The sequence below is a fragment of the Microcaecilia unicolor genome, chromosome 5 (assembly GCF_901765095.1).
Source record: "Microcaecilia unicolor chromosome 5, aMicUni1.1, whole genome shotgun sequence".
Taxonomy (NCBI): domain Eukaryota; kingdom Metazoa; phylum Chordata; class Amphibia; order Gymnophiona; family Siphonopidae; genus Microcaecilia; species Microcaecilia unicolor.
In genome coordinates this window covers 294,020,689-294,035,179 of record NC_044035.1, presented here as the reverse complement: position 1 = coordinate 294,035,179, position 14,491 = coordinate 294,020,689, and the positions used below count along the sequence as shown (strand labels likewise).

At 42.2% G+C, this 14,491-nt stretch overlaps 1 protein-coding gene across 6 annotated transcripts in view; it reads right to left on the bottom strand.

Annotated features, from left to right (window-relative positions):
- The window catches only part of USP16 (ubiquitin specific peptidase 16), a 70,169-nt gene that overhangs the window by 20,435 nt on the left and 35,243 nt on the right, over positions 1–14,491 (bottom strand). For all 6 annotated transcript variants that reach the window (XM_030204281.1, XM_030204283.1, XM_030204282.1 and 3 more), the window contains 3 exons: positions 7,144–7,235; positions 2,674–2,730; positions 1,700–1,861 (listed from right to left, as the gene is read on the bottom strand). In XM_030204281.1, the coding sequence (XP_030060141.1) occupies positions 1,700–1,861; positions 2,674–2,730; positions 7,144–7,235 (311 nt within the window). The remainder of the gene's footprint in view (positions 1–1,699; positions 1,862–2,673; positions 2,731–7,143; positions 7,236–14,491) is intronic.

The window sequence follows — 14,491 nt, the reverse complement described above, 5'->3', positions numbered from 1 at the left end:
GGAGAGATGGTTGGGCCAGAATATTGCTCTACAAGATTTAGCATAGATATGGATGTATGGCACATGGACATGTCAAGATCCTCTCTGCCTCTCCCTCTGCTCTGCTCTGCGTTTCTGCTTTCCTATCAATTATTGTAGTTCCCTTCTTGCGTTTCCCTACTTCTTAGTTTGGGAACTGCCTATGTGGGGTCCTTATATACATTCCCTTTCTCCCAGAGCCCGTAGTTTGATATTGAATACTTTGTAACTATATCATTTTTTCATTTTGTTAGGGGTGTGGGTTGTTGAGTTGTTGCATTCATCTTGGGACAGACGTTTTTTCTTTGTCTATGTGGAGGGCTATCAGACACAAAACTCCTCTGTGCTTTGCCTGATTGATCATTGTTCTCAGTGTTCCTGTTTATTGCCTATATTCAACAACAGATTTGAAAAGTTTGGGAACTGCTTTGCTTGTCCCAGCAAAAGGTGATATATCAAATACCTAATCGAACATTCATACTTGCTCCTCTATTATGAATTATTAACTACAATTCAGTGTTCTTCATAGATAATACTAAACAAAGGCTGGGGATGGAAAAGCAGGTATGTGCTAGAGGAACTGAGAGGGAAGTGGCATGTTTGAGCACATGTGGTGGAAATGCCCAATTATTAAAAAATGCTGGGCTTTTTGGTTATGGGAAGGGTGTGTTATTTGTCTAAGGGGCCTATGGAGGATGCCTTTGGTCATGGTAGAAGTTGGGTGTAGAGTGGCACAATAATATGTTTGCATTTAAAGTGGGTTGTAATTAATACGATGCTTATAATTTGATTGTTATTCGGTCATCAATAAAAATTGTTGAATCATAAAAACCCCTCTTCCTAGGAGGAAGGTAAAACTTGATGCTCCACCTCATGGGCAACAATTTGGCTTTTTTTTTTTCCTGATTAGTTAAGGGAATAGGTCTGGGTAAAGGGGTGGTGCACAGATGGGGGGAGGGGAGGAAATTTAAAACCTTGAGGATGGATTCTCTTACTCTGTACTGTTTTGTTTTTATGATTCTTACTTATGTCAAATCATACAGAGCTTGTGGAAATGTTTAACTTGTTGGATTCTCAATAAAATTGTTGAAACATAAAAAATCCTGGTGGAGTATTTGGACTTAGGTATAGCAATAGATAGGGGAGAATTGGGTGAATGATCCTAAAAAGTGCTTATTAGGGTTCATCCCAAGCTTGGGTGGTAAGAAACATTAGGGACTTCAGTGGGATACTGGAAAGCTATGTGCCATGAGTTGCAGCAATATGATAAAATGACTTGGAAGCTGAAAGAGAAGGGGGGATATATTTAAGCAGGCTTTTGAAATGTATGCTTGTCATTACTTTTTCCATCGCTGGTGGGTGGAAATGCAGGTCAAAAATCAAACTTTTTTTTTCTATTTGTATAAATTTTTGCTGTTAATTAGGGGGTTGTTCAGGGATTGAGGAGAATTGTTGGCTGGGGTATTTTTGATAATCAGGGCATGACTATGCCTGAGTTGTTGTTTACTTTGCTATATTTGGGTTTTCCAGATGATTTGTACCCTTATGGTAAATTGCTACATATTTGACAGTTTATTCAATAAAAGTTTCAGTTAAAAAAAAAAATAGCATTAATGTAGGTGACATGCATTTTACTAGTATAACACTATAGCAAAAATGCTAATAATATCGCATGGCTAACCTTGGCTTGTTTCTTGGCTTGCTTCTTTGCTTTTTTCTGAAGATGCTTACTTGGAGCAGTAAGGGTGTCTGTTTTCTCCTTCATGTAGGAGTCTTCATCTTCCTCGCTTTTCTTTTCATAATACATTTTTGCATTTCTTTGAGCTGTGTTCTTTTTACCAACCTAAGTAAGCAAACTGTATTCAGATCTAAAAATGGTAGAAATGCCAGTACATTCTACTTAGGACACAACAGTTAATAGAAATAGGTTTTAACTGAATGGATCTGAATCCCGTTTTTCTTTGTTCATGTGCTGAACGCTGCCAATCATGCAGCGTACAGCCATCCTCTCCTACCTATCTCTCCAGCATACAGCAGTCACAAGCAAAACATATATATATATACACCTACTTACATTTATGCCACCATCAGGTGCCTTCTAGGCACTTATATATAGGTGAAGTGTTATAGAATTACCCCACTTAGTGGAGAGATGCACTGGCCACTGCTAGTTCTGGCAAGCCTGGTCTCTTCTTGGGCTAATCAGGGGGAGAGAAGTAAAGAGGTTGGTCCTACTTCTTTGTCACCCAGCCATGACGGTAATCAGATCAAGGCAATGTAGGATGATTTTCTGGTTTTTAGCTTATAACCTGAAAACCAGAGGTTTCCCCCACTGGGGTGTTATTGGTATGTTTTCCAGTTATAAAAAGTCACAAACCCTAACTTTAACTGGCCTAACAAGTCAGTGTTTCCTATGTTAGCATCTAATTTTTCTGGGCCATGCTGACATCCATTTCTGACCTACTATCTTGTTCACATCTATCACCATAGCCAGAATTAGAGCAATTCAAAGGAGTGCCAGTAACAGTTACATTCCCTCGCATAGGAAGCATTTCACTTTTTTGTGACATTTGAAAAAAAAAAAAAAAAAAGGCAAGTGAATAACATCACTTATCAAGACAACGCAGCAGTCTACACACTGATCTGTAACCTTACCTGATCATCTAAAACAGGAAGAGACAAATCCAAGAAAGTCTCATGAACCAAAGACACCTTAAAAAGAAACAAATTGATAGTTTTTTTTAGTAATTATAATTGGAAAATATCAAGGGGAACCTAGAACATTATTTAGAATTGCAGAAAGCTTAATCTAGACTAATGATCTGACTTCCGCTAATTCCAGACACCTATTAACAATGCTAGATCACATAACTACTTCATATACAATGCATCAACAGACAGAGTCTCTGGTAACTAATAATTAAAAAAAAAATTCCAGTTGTCAAAATAATGGGAAAACATTTACCCAGTCCGATCAAAGGAGCTTCAAACTTTATTAAAAGAAAATTTCCATATTGTATATTAGACACTTATCCCTCTTATCTCCTGTGAACCCTTCCCCAGTATTTCTCCTTTGGCATTACTCATGGCCTGAAAACATACTAAAAATAAAGAATTTTCCATCCCTATTGGATGATATCATGCTAAATCCTATTCTTAAAAGTCCTACGGGTAGCAAATTTGATCCATCTAACTATAGGCCAATTGTCAACATCCCATTATTTATTAAATTAAGGAAGCAGTAATGGCCACCCACTTTAACCAACTACAGTATTTAATATTTTGATGTTCTGCATTTTACAAAGTCAGGCTTTTGAAAGGGATATAGTACTGAGACACTTTTGGGCTCAATGCTCAAATGACATATGAAGCCTATTATATAGGGGTCATCAGACTATACTGCTGCAATATGATCTCTCATGCATATTTGATCTGGTTGATCATGAACTCCAGTTATTAGATAACATAGAAATCTCAAGGTAAGGTTAAAAAGCTGGTTCAAGGGTTTCCTGTCAAAAACAGAGTAAAATTCATTGATACACAGTCAGAACCCATTCTCACATTGAAAAAAATGGATTAGTAAGCACTTTTGGGACATTTTTACCTAATTCATAAATCCGCTTTTAAACATATGCAAATATGACTTGGAATGCCAGTCAACAATTTTTTTAAATAGTTGTATTCTTGTATTAAAATTGTCTTGTAATGCTTCTTCTTAATTTGTTATGTAAGCCACATTGAACCTGAGCTTTCTTGGGAAAATGCGGGGTAGAAATGTCATAATAAATAAATAAATAGATCTCTCACAATAGAAATGTGGTAGTTGAAAACCGGGCTGCAAAATATCTTCCGAAATAAAATGACGACAAACTAAATTTGTGTGACTAGGATCCCTCTCTGGAAAATGTAATAAGCAGCTATAAGGGATTGCTGCTTGGCATGAACAGACTTAGCAAGCGGCATCCTGAGTACACATGTAGGGTAACAAATCCCATAGGAACATACTAAGCAAGCAGCATCCTGAGCACACATGTGGGGTAACAAATCCCATAGGAACAAACTAAGCAAAAGTTTTCCACACAGTGTATTAGAGACTTTTGCAATGCTCTGAGAGGTACAATACAAGGATACTAATATTTCCATCTATTGCAGGTCCAAAAATCTATTCTATATATTATCCTGCAGCAAATGCTTCTTTCCCAGGCAGTTCTTCCCTTTTTGCAAGCCATGTAAGAAAGCCTGTTCCTCATAAGCTCTCTCCGATACAGGCCCAAACAGCAGTATATTGATGTCAGACCTGTGAGTTCTTATACCAAGTAGAGCACTGCCAAGCCCGGTACTCGGACCAGGTTCTGCTTGGCGGCCGGACAAACCCTGGTTTCACCTGCGCTGACTGCTATTCCCCAGAGGTTGAGCCCTTAGGTGCGGGCGGCCTGCAGGGCTTATGAGATGGAGCAGGAAGCGGGGTGATGAACGTGACGGCCAGACAGGCAGCAGGCAAGAGAGTGATCCAGGTACAGGCAGAATCAGTAGGCAGGCAGCAGGTACGAGAGTAATCCAGGTACAGGCAGAATCAGTAGGCAGGCAGCAGGTACGAGAGTAATCCAGGTACAGGCAAGGTCAGTAGGCAGGCAGCAGGTACGAGAGTAATCCAGGTACAGGCAGAGTCAGCAACGAAAAACAAAGTAGAGGAGAAGCACACTACTGAGCAAGTAACACCAACCAAAGTAGAAGCCGAAGCAAGGAGTCTAGGGAAAGCTTAGCTGATAAAGTGCTGGCGTCTGACATCAGCAGGGAGAAGAGGCACAGCCATAGGACAAGAGCAGGGGAAGGAGGAACCGGAAGACCAATAGGAGAGAAGCAAGGGAAGCCAGGCAGAGAGAGAGCAGAGCCAGGTGCATGGAAGCAAAGCAATCAAGGAGCCTGCAGCCAGAGAAGAACTACACACACGACTCAGGGCTGTGCCAGTCAAGTGTGTGTGTCGACGGGACCCTGAGCAACCTGAGGACGCCGCTTGCGTTGAGGTAGGGGACATGACAATTAAATATTAATAATAAAACAGAAACATGTTAACTCTAGAATCTGTATGTAGGAGTAGAGAACCTTAAAAATCACCAAAACTGGGGCAAGACCTACCTCACACCTGAGTGTATCTCAGGGTGGGGAGAGGGAGCAATGAACTCTCTCCATGCTCTCCTTCACCCCAGTCTTCAGAGTCTGACCCCAGTACTGTCCTCCTTTTGCCCCAAATGGGTGCAGCATGGTGGCACAGCTAATTCCTGAGCTACTTTTAGCCTCCATAGCTGCTGTCTCAACCTCCCAGCCATGCAGCATCTTTGCAGTGTGTGCTTTCTGTTACACATAGCATGCACCAAACTGCTATAGCACATGCTAAAATGATACTGTCCCTGTGACCACTACCACAATTACTCTGACAGGATACCAGGTGACCCCCATCACACCAGGCATGCTGTGTGTATATAACCCCCCCTCCCCCCACATACTTCTGGTATGTTTCAGAAAAAATCTCTTTTCATACTGTGTGGATATATATTCTTGTTAGCTGGAGAATGTGCATATTACTACACTTCTGTGAGCTCTGATTTTGAGAGATATATTCCTACTGATTTGGGCTCTCTCCCCTTCCCCCCGAGAAATCCTAAAAGAAAATGCAGCCAAACCATTGCATCTGCATTATCCTGAGGACTATGGTGATCCCCATTACAGGTAATCAACTCTATATAGCACCCTGCCCAGAATGTCTTACAGTAAGACTATGCAATGTAAACAGTGCACAGATCAATTAAAAATACATCATAAGTGACAACAGAACTAAGTAATACAAACACTTAAAATCAAAACACAGACCGAGGAAGTTTCTGGGTTGCTCACGGTTACCCATAACAGAGACAAGAGTAGGAAAACAAAATCTCACTTTCTGTACATACCTATTAGGTCTAACCAACCTTTTTCTTCTCAGATGGCTGCTTTCTGGCTAAACTTAAAGTCTATAGATTAAGAGACATAAATGCTTTCCTGATTTAGGGGTGTAGTTAATGTTGGCTACTGTTAAAGATGCGATTTTTTTTTTAACTGTTAATCCCAGTTATTAGTAACTACCACCTATGTTTACTAAGGTGCACTGTAGGCGCGTAAATGGTTAACACGTGTTAAATGCTAATGCACCCCTAGGAAATGTATAGGCGCTTTAGCACTTAATGTGCCTGAAATTTAAAGGTGCGTTAAAAATGCTAATGCACCTTAGTAAACATACCCCTAGGTGTGGTGAAACAGGGAATTTTCCTGCTTGTAAATTGTATAGCTATTTTTTATGATGTGCATTTCCCTTGTTTGGCCAGCAGATGGTGTCTGTCCTTTGTTTGTAAAGTTGTTACAGAAGTGACAGCTTCTTCTTCCCGCCTAAGCTGAGGAGAAATAATCTGCACTGCTGTAGGTCAGAAGCCCCTCAGTATTTATGCTCTGCGATCTGACTGAATCTACTGGAAATTTTTGGTCTCAGAGTGGGAGTGTGGAAGGTATAGACCTCTATACTAAGACCCTGTTCAAAGACTGAGCAGTTAAATTTTCCTCAGCTCCCCAGGTACTACTCAGGTAGTGAATAAGTATTTAGTTGGTTTAATATTGATTCCAGGGTTGTACATTTAGTGATAAGTAGTAGCAGTAATAATGTGATTAACACGTTTAAAATGCAAGTTAAACATTTAATGCATTAACGTCATCATCATCTCTCCCCCAGCCAGCACCTGTTCTTACCTCTCACGGCATGGCACTCCAGCAGCCCCTCTCTCCTCTGCATGCTTCTTCTCCCTGCTCCTCACCGCTGCAGTGAAAAGTGCTTCTTCTCACCCGGCCCGAAGCATCTCTATGTAACAGGAAATTCCGCCTCAGAACATCCTGTTACACAGACACACTTTGGACCAGGTGAGAAGCAGCACTGTTTTCACCGCAGTGGTGAGGGGCAGGGAGAAGGCGCATGCAGAGGAGAAGGTGGACCACTGGAGTGCCATGCCAGGAGAGGAAAGAAGAGGTGCTGGTTGGAAGGTGCTCTACTGCTGCAGTTTGTTGTTAATAGTATCTTTTGATCAATAAATCATGCATGCTTACACTTCTGCACTCCTCACACATAATTGTACTAGTTAGTTCTCCACCAAAAATTCGATCCACAAAGTTGGGAACTGCTCTTTTCTTTTCATACTCTGAAAAAGAAAATTGCCACCATTTTAACGCATTCACAGATGTCTTTTATAGGTCCAGCAGTGAATCATGAGAACTTCCAGATGGTCATAGAATAGTTCTAAGGTGTGAAATTTCCCTACTTTTCTATTTTTTTTCACAACTTTTCATGAAAACCTTTTTGTTAATAGGCAGGTTATAAATGAAATACATACATAATATACAGAACCAGATTAGCCACCCTCCAAAAATTTAACTACCAGATCTAATCTACAGGCAAATTTTAAAGAACCCCCACTCAGGTTTCAAAAACAAACTCACATACACCCAACCAACCACCTGGACGTTAGCACTCAACCAGCAGATAAAGAATATATAACAGCTCCCACATTTTTTGAACATGTTTCTCCATCTTTCTAATTGTTTCAACCTTCTAAGTGGTTAATACCAAGTTGCACTGTGCTACCAGAATTAGAGAATATATATATATATATATATTTTTTTATTTTTTATTTTTTTTTTTTTTATTTCAAAATTTGTTTATTATTTTGCATGTGATTACAATAAAACATTTAACAAAATCTTCTCTCTCTCCGATGCAAATCTATTCTATAAGTTATACACAGGTCTGGTTAGGGAAAATTACCCCTTCCCAGCCTCAGTACGATATTCTGTGTAGTCACAAACTTTAAATTTAACTCTTTAAATCTTACCCCCCCCCCCTTCCACCCTCTCTATCCCCATCTCCATCCCCCCTCCCCTCCTCCCATCTCCCGCCCTCGTCCCTTTTAAGTACAGACTATTCTGCTTGATTGTAACATTGACCATTTCTCACATATTTAAAATACGTCCTCTCCCCCCTGGGGGTATTGATTGCCAAAATGGGGTCCATAGTCTATAAAAGTCTTTGTCTGTGAATCTCAGTTCTCCTCTATAATCTGCTAATCTCTTTTCGAATTTCATGTAATCCATTAACAACTCACACCACTTCTGCAGAGTCGGTTCTTTGTTTGTAATCCACTCTGTGAGAATAAGTTTTTTCGCTGCCAGTACAGCTCTACAAGTAAATCCCTTGAAGCCTGCTGTAGTTGGTTGAACTATCCTTGGTCTTCCGAACAGCAACAGCGGCCCTTTCTTCCATGTGGCGCCCCAAATACTGGATGTCATTTGTATTACTCTGGTCCAAAATCTTTGTATTTTCGAGCAAGTCCAGAACATGTGCCCTAGTGTCGCGCCCTGCGTCCCGCACTTTGGGCATGCTCCATCTGGAGAGATGCCCATATGGAAGGCTCTCCTTGGTGGAATGTAAGTTCTTAATGCAAATTTGTATTCCATTTCACAATATTGGACCATCTTTGATGATTTTTGCGTCGAATAAATGTATTCCTGTAGTATTTGAGGCGTTAAGGTCATTTGCAGTTCCTCCGTCCACGCCTGGGCCAGAGCTACATAATCTATTTCCTCTGTCATGTCTCTTAAATGTCTGTGATGCATTGTCAATGACACTCTGCCCTGTGCCTTAAATGAAAAGGCTGAGGAAATCTCCTCCTGCACATCTTCCGTGAGGCATTCCCAGGGCAAGCTGTTTATATAATGTCTCAATTGCCAATAGTAGAATCTATCTCTTTCATCAAATTTAAACTGGGCCTGAAGCTCCACGAAAGGCCTGGTTCTCCCCTCTGATGTCAAGACCTGATGCAAGTATACCAGTCCGCTCTGCTGCCATTGGTTAAATCTACGGTGTAGAGTTCCTGGTAGGAATTGTGGGTTATTGCAAATTGCTTGAAAAGGCGTAATTCGTCCAGAAAATTGATGGTGACGGCAAACCCACTTCCAGACCGCCCTTGCCGTGGGCATTATATGCGATTGTTGTAGGACTTTAGGAGCTTGACCGCCTCCCACATGCAACAGGCTACTGAAATGTATTCCCTGTGTTAATGTTGTTTCCAGATTTGTTGCTGAAAAGTCTGAGGTTGATCTGTACCAATCAGAAATATGTCGCATGCCACTTGCTATTGTAAGATACCTGATGCTGAGCAATCCCAATCCTCCATATTCTCTTGGTATTTGCAACGTCCGTACTGGGAGGCGTGCTTTCCTTCCCTTCCACAGAAAGCGCTGTATATACCGGTGCAAGCGTTTTTCATCTTCTTTCTTAAGAAAAAGTGGAAGGGTTTGAAATTTATAGAGCCACTTTGGCACTATCATCATGTTATAAATAGCAATTCGTCCCATAAGGGACAGCGGATATTTCTCCCACAACTGGAGTTTTATGCGAGTGGTCTCAAGCAAGGGCTCGACATTTTCTTGGTATAATTTAGATAGGTCTTGCGGTATGTTGGTTCCAAGGTATTTAATTTTCTCTTCCACTCTGGCTATGGGGCAACTTTCCTTCTCCTGCTGAGTTCCACTCGGATATACATCCATTATTTGAGACTTTTTTTTATTTAGCTTGAAACCAGAGACTTGCCCAAATTCCTTTGTTAGGCTCAGCAGTTGGTCCAATGAGCTCATCGGGCAGGCTGATATTATCATCAGGTCGTCTGCAAACGCTAGGGCCTTTATAGTATCCCCCCCAACTTTCACCCCGGGGATTCCCTCTGCTCTCTTTATAAGTCTCAGTAGGGGTTCTAATGATAGGATAAACAATGTAGGGGATAGGGGACATCCCTGTCTGGTGCCTCTGGATATTCCAAATGATTCTGCTTTAACTCCATTTACTATCACCGAAGCAGACGGATTTGCATACAAGGATTCTATAGCTCTGTAATACCAGCCCCCAAATCCCATATGCCTCAGTACTTGGAACAAATATGTCCATCCCACCTGATCAAATGCTTTTTCAGCATCGAGTGAAATTATGGATGTTGGGGTTTTTGTCAGCTGACCGGTCGCCATGGCTAATAGTAGTCTGCGCACGTTTTTGGCTGCCTGTCTGGTCTTAACAAATTCCACCTGCTCCTCACCCACTAACCTGGGCAAAATCCTGGCCAAGCGATTTGCTAGTATCCTGGCCAGTATTTTTAGGTCAACATTGAGTAATGAGATGGGCCTATATGAGTCAGCCTGGCCCTCTGGCCTCCCAGGTTTTAAGATCAGGGAGATCAAGGCTGTGTTTGCATGATGTGGGAACTGTCCCTCCCCAACTACTTGTTCATAGTAGTCACTAATAACAGGGTAAAATGAGAGTGGTAGAATTTTATAAAATTCCCCGGTATACCCATCCGGGCCCGGCGCGGATCCAAGTGGTAGTGACTTCACCACCTCCTGTATCTCCCTAGCCTCTAGTGGTTCTTCTAGGACTGCTCGCTCACTGTCTGTTAATTTCGGGAGCTCTGCCTGTTCCAAAAGTTTTTGTATTTCTCCTTCCTCTGGGTCTTCAGGCGAACTATACAGTCTAGAAAAAAATTTTGTCAATATCTCGGCTATCCTTTCGCTCTTATTCTGCAGGAGACCCGTCTCATCTTGGAGGGCTATTATCGGTTTGCGTGGTCCCCACGCCGAAACTAAGTTTGCTAACATCGTCCCTGGTCTGTTTCCAAACCTGCGAAATTTAAATTTCTGGTATGCTAGGTATCTCTTGCTTCGGTCATGAAGTAAGGCATTTAGCGTCACTTGCATTGCTCGAAGCTGGTCTTTATGTTCTTGAGTCTGCTGCTTAATATATCTGGCTTTTGCTTTTTTTAAGGATTGTTCCAGTCTCATTATTGCTATTGTTTGTTTTTTATTGTGAGCGTGTACAAAGGCTATTATCTCTCCTCTGAGTACGGCTTTAGCTGCACTCCAGAACAGACCAGGCTGATCCATGTGTTCCCTATTATTCTGAACATAGTCCTCCCATTTCTTTTTGATATGTTCTTGGAATTCACTATTCTGGGACAAATAGTTTGGGAATCTCCAACTCCTACCCTGCTGATAAAACCCTGGTACCTCCACGTCTATCCATATTATGGAGTGATCCGATATCTCCTCTGGGCCTATCTCAGCGGCCCGCACCCACGGAAACGCGGTCTGGGCTATTAATATGTAATCTATTCTGGAAAGTGTGCCATGTGCTCTGGAAAGGTGAGTAAAGTCTCTCTCCCCAGGGTGTAAACTACGCCAAGTGTCTACCAAATTGAGTGAACGCTTAAAGGAATTAAGTACATGCGCTCTTGGTCCTCCTCTCGAAGCAACTCTCGGGTTTGAACAGTCTGCATTTGGATCTGCCACTAGGTTGAGATCTCCCATTACCAGGAGCTGCTCAGGTTTGTATGGGAGGCACATCTGAACAAGATTAGGATAAAATTGTGCATCATAAATATTTGGTCCATATATTCCCAGAATTAGTAAGTTTCTCTGTTGTACCCATATCCGTACCAAAACATATCGCCCTTTTGGATCTGCTTTCACTAATTCAGATTTTGTACCTATCCCTTTTCTTATCAGCACTGCCACTCCGCCTTTCCGATCCCCAGAGGATGCTGAGTGTACCTCCCCCACCCACTGCCTTTTTAGTTTGTTATGCTCCTCTGGCGTAAGTCTTGTCTCTTGGAGACATCCGATATCTACTTTCTGTCTCTTTAGATTTGATAAGATTTTTGCCCTTTTTATCGGGGTCGTTATACCTCCCACATTCCAGGAGGCAAATCTGATGGTTTTAATGTGCATTTGTCTGTGGGACTCTATATGGCAAATAGTATTTATATGTCTGCCTCAGGTGCCCAGCCTCACCCGAGACACTGTGAGTTGTGCTATTTACCCAGGTCTCTCTTGTTGTGCTATGTGACTTCTTAGAAATGTGTTGTGTCATGGTCAACGCTTGCTTGCTTCCCCCCTTCCTACCCTTCTGCCCCACCCTTTCCCTCCCGCCCTCCCTTAACTCCTTACCCATCCCCGTACAAACCCTTCTGTTCCCCCCACCTAACATATGAGAGAAATAGTGAGATCAATGATGTGGGGCTTCCCCCTCCCCCGCCATTTACTTTATCTGTGGGCCCCTTTCCAATACCTCCTTAGATGGCTCTGGGCCTCTGCTTTGCCTGCTGCTTAAATCCAGAGTCTGTTCTCTTTAGTCCTTTATTTATTTATCTCTGCTTTGCTGTGACTGAAGTGTCTCTGCCGCCCATTCTTGAGCTTCTTTGGGGGTCATGAACACTTGCCATTTGCCCTGGTGATTGACTCGTAGCGTAGCGGGGTATATTAGCATGAATTTTTTGTTCGCTTCCACCAATGTTGTACAAATCTGGCTGTAGGCCCTCCTCCGTTCTTGCAGTGCGTAGGAGTAATCTTGGTAGATCCTCACCGGAGAGCCCTCGAAGGCCAAGGTTTCTCGTTTCAGTCGGGCACCTCTTAAAATTTCCACCTTGTGCACGAAGTTGTGTACTTTTACCATCACCATCCTGGGTTTCTGATTATTGTCCATTTTCCGCCCCACTCGGTGTGCTCGCTCGAGGCAAATGGCACCCATTCCGTCTGACAACGCAAACTCGTTTTGCAGCCACTTTTCTAGCACTGAAGGTAGTAGGCGCTCTGATACATTCTCAGGTATGCCTACTATTCGCAGGTTGGCTCGTCGCGAGCGATTTTCAAGGTCGTCGATTTGTTGAGATTGCTTTTGCACCAGGGATCTCAATGCCTGAAGCTGTGTTGTTGTTCCGGCTCCTTCGTCTTCTATGGCGGACACTCTTTGTTCTAGTTCGCCTGTGCGCCTGGTCGTATCGGTGAGTAGATTTTCTACTGAAGTTAACTGAGTGGCTAACTGTTTTAACTGGGGATCCAGTGCCAATTTTACCGCCTCTGTTATTTGTATCAGTTGCTGATTTGTGAACATCGGCTCTGGCGTCTCTTTCGGCGGGCTCGCCGCCATCTTGCTTTCCGCAGCGCGGGGCCTCTCAGCTTCTTTCTTTACATTTTTCGGCGGCATCCTCGTGTCTAGGCGCGTAACAAAGCTGTCCATGCACTCCTACTATCTGTACGCTTTAAGTTTATAATTTTGAGGTTAAAACGGACGTTTTTATGGCGACAGGGAGGGTTCCGCCCGAGAGGACAGCAATTCCACCTCCGCTCTCTTCAGCACATCACGTGATCTCCTAGAGAGAATATATTTTAATAACTGAAAAGCAATCACAAAATTTGGTCTTAACTGATAAATTTCCTTTCCTTGATTTCTGCTACATATGACTGGTTGACTTGGACTGGTATAGCAGCATGACAAGGAATACACAGTTTTTCTTGATAAACAAATGAAATCTTCCAGGTACCTTTTCAGACTATCTCAGTATAAAAAAAGTGACAACCCTGTGGCTAAGCATATGATTATTATTATTATTAGCATTTGTATCCCACATTTTCCCACCAATTCGCAGGCTCAATGTGGCTTACATTTGCCGTAATGGCGATTGCCATTTCCGGGTCACAGAATACAAAAGTCGCTGCATTAAGGTGCATGCATACGTGGTAGAGAGGAATACATTGTGGTAGTGCATATTAATTTCTATGTGATAAATAGGAATGTAACATACATTAGATCATCGACTGTAGAGAAATTATTCAACATAAGGGTTAAAGTGAAACTATATTCAGCATAAGGGTTAAAGTGAAAGAGGTCAGTCAGTCAAGTGATAAGAGTTCGGTTTTTCTAATTCATGTGTAGTCTTTATTATTATGTATTGAGGATGAATATTATTGGTATGCCTATTTGAATAGATCAGTTTTCAGTAGCCTTCGGAAGATAGTTAAATCTTGCGTTTTTTTAATGGCCTTCGGTAGTGCGTTCCATAGTTGCATGCAGATGTAGGAGAAACTAGTTGCGTATATGGATTTATATTTTAATCCTTTGCAGTTGTTAATACCACTCTTGGGGCCATTTTACTAAAGGGCAGTAGGGCTACCGCTGGCCTAGTGCATGGTGAAATTGGCCCTACCGCTGGGCTCACTCAGGAGCCCAGTGGTAGTTCTGGGTCTCCCCGTGCCATTTCTGGTGTTAGAAAATACTTTATTTTGTAGCACTTGTAGCTTGTAGAGGAGCGTGCTGCCCGATTACCGCTGGGTTATTACAGAAGTCCTCACCTCCTCCTAAATAGGAGACGGTAAGGGCTGCAGCACTAAGTGGCCATGCAGCAATTTTTTAAATTACCGCATGGCCATTTACTGGCCTGTTAAAAAAAAAAAAGCCTTACCAGTGGCGGTAACAGGTGGCCTTAGCGTGCATCAATCTCACGAGCCATTGCCAATGTTAGCCACCTTTTACCGCCTTTTGGTAAAAGGGCCTCTAAGGCTATGCTTTAGGCAATATATA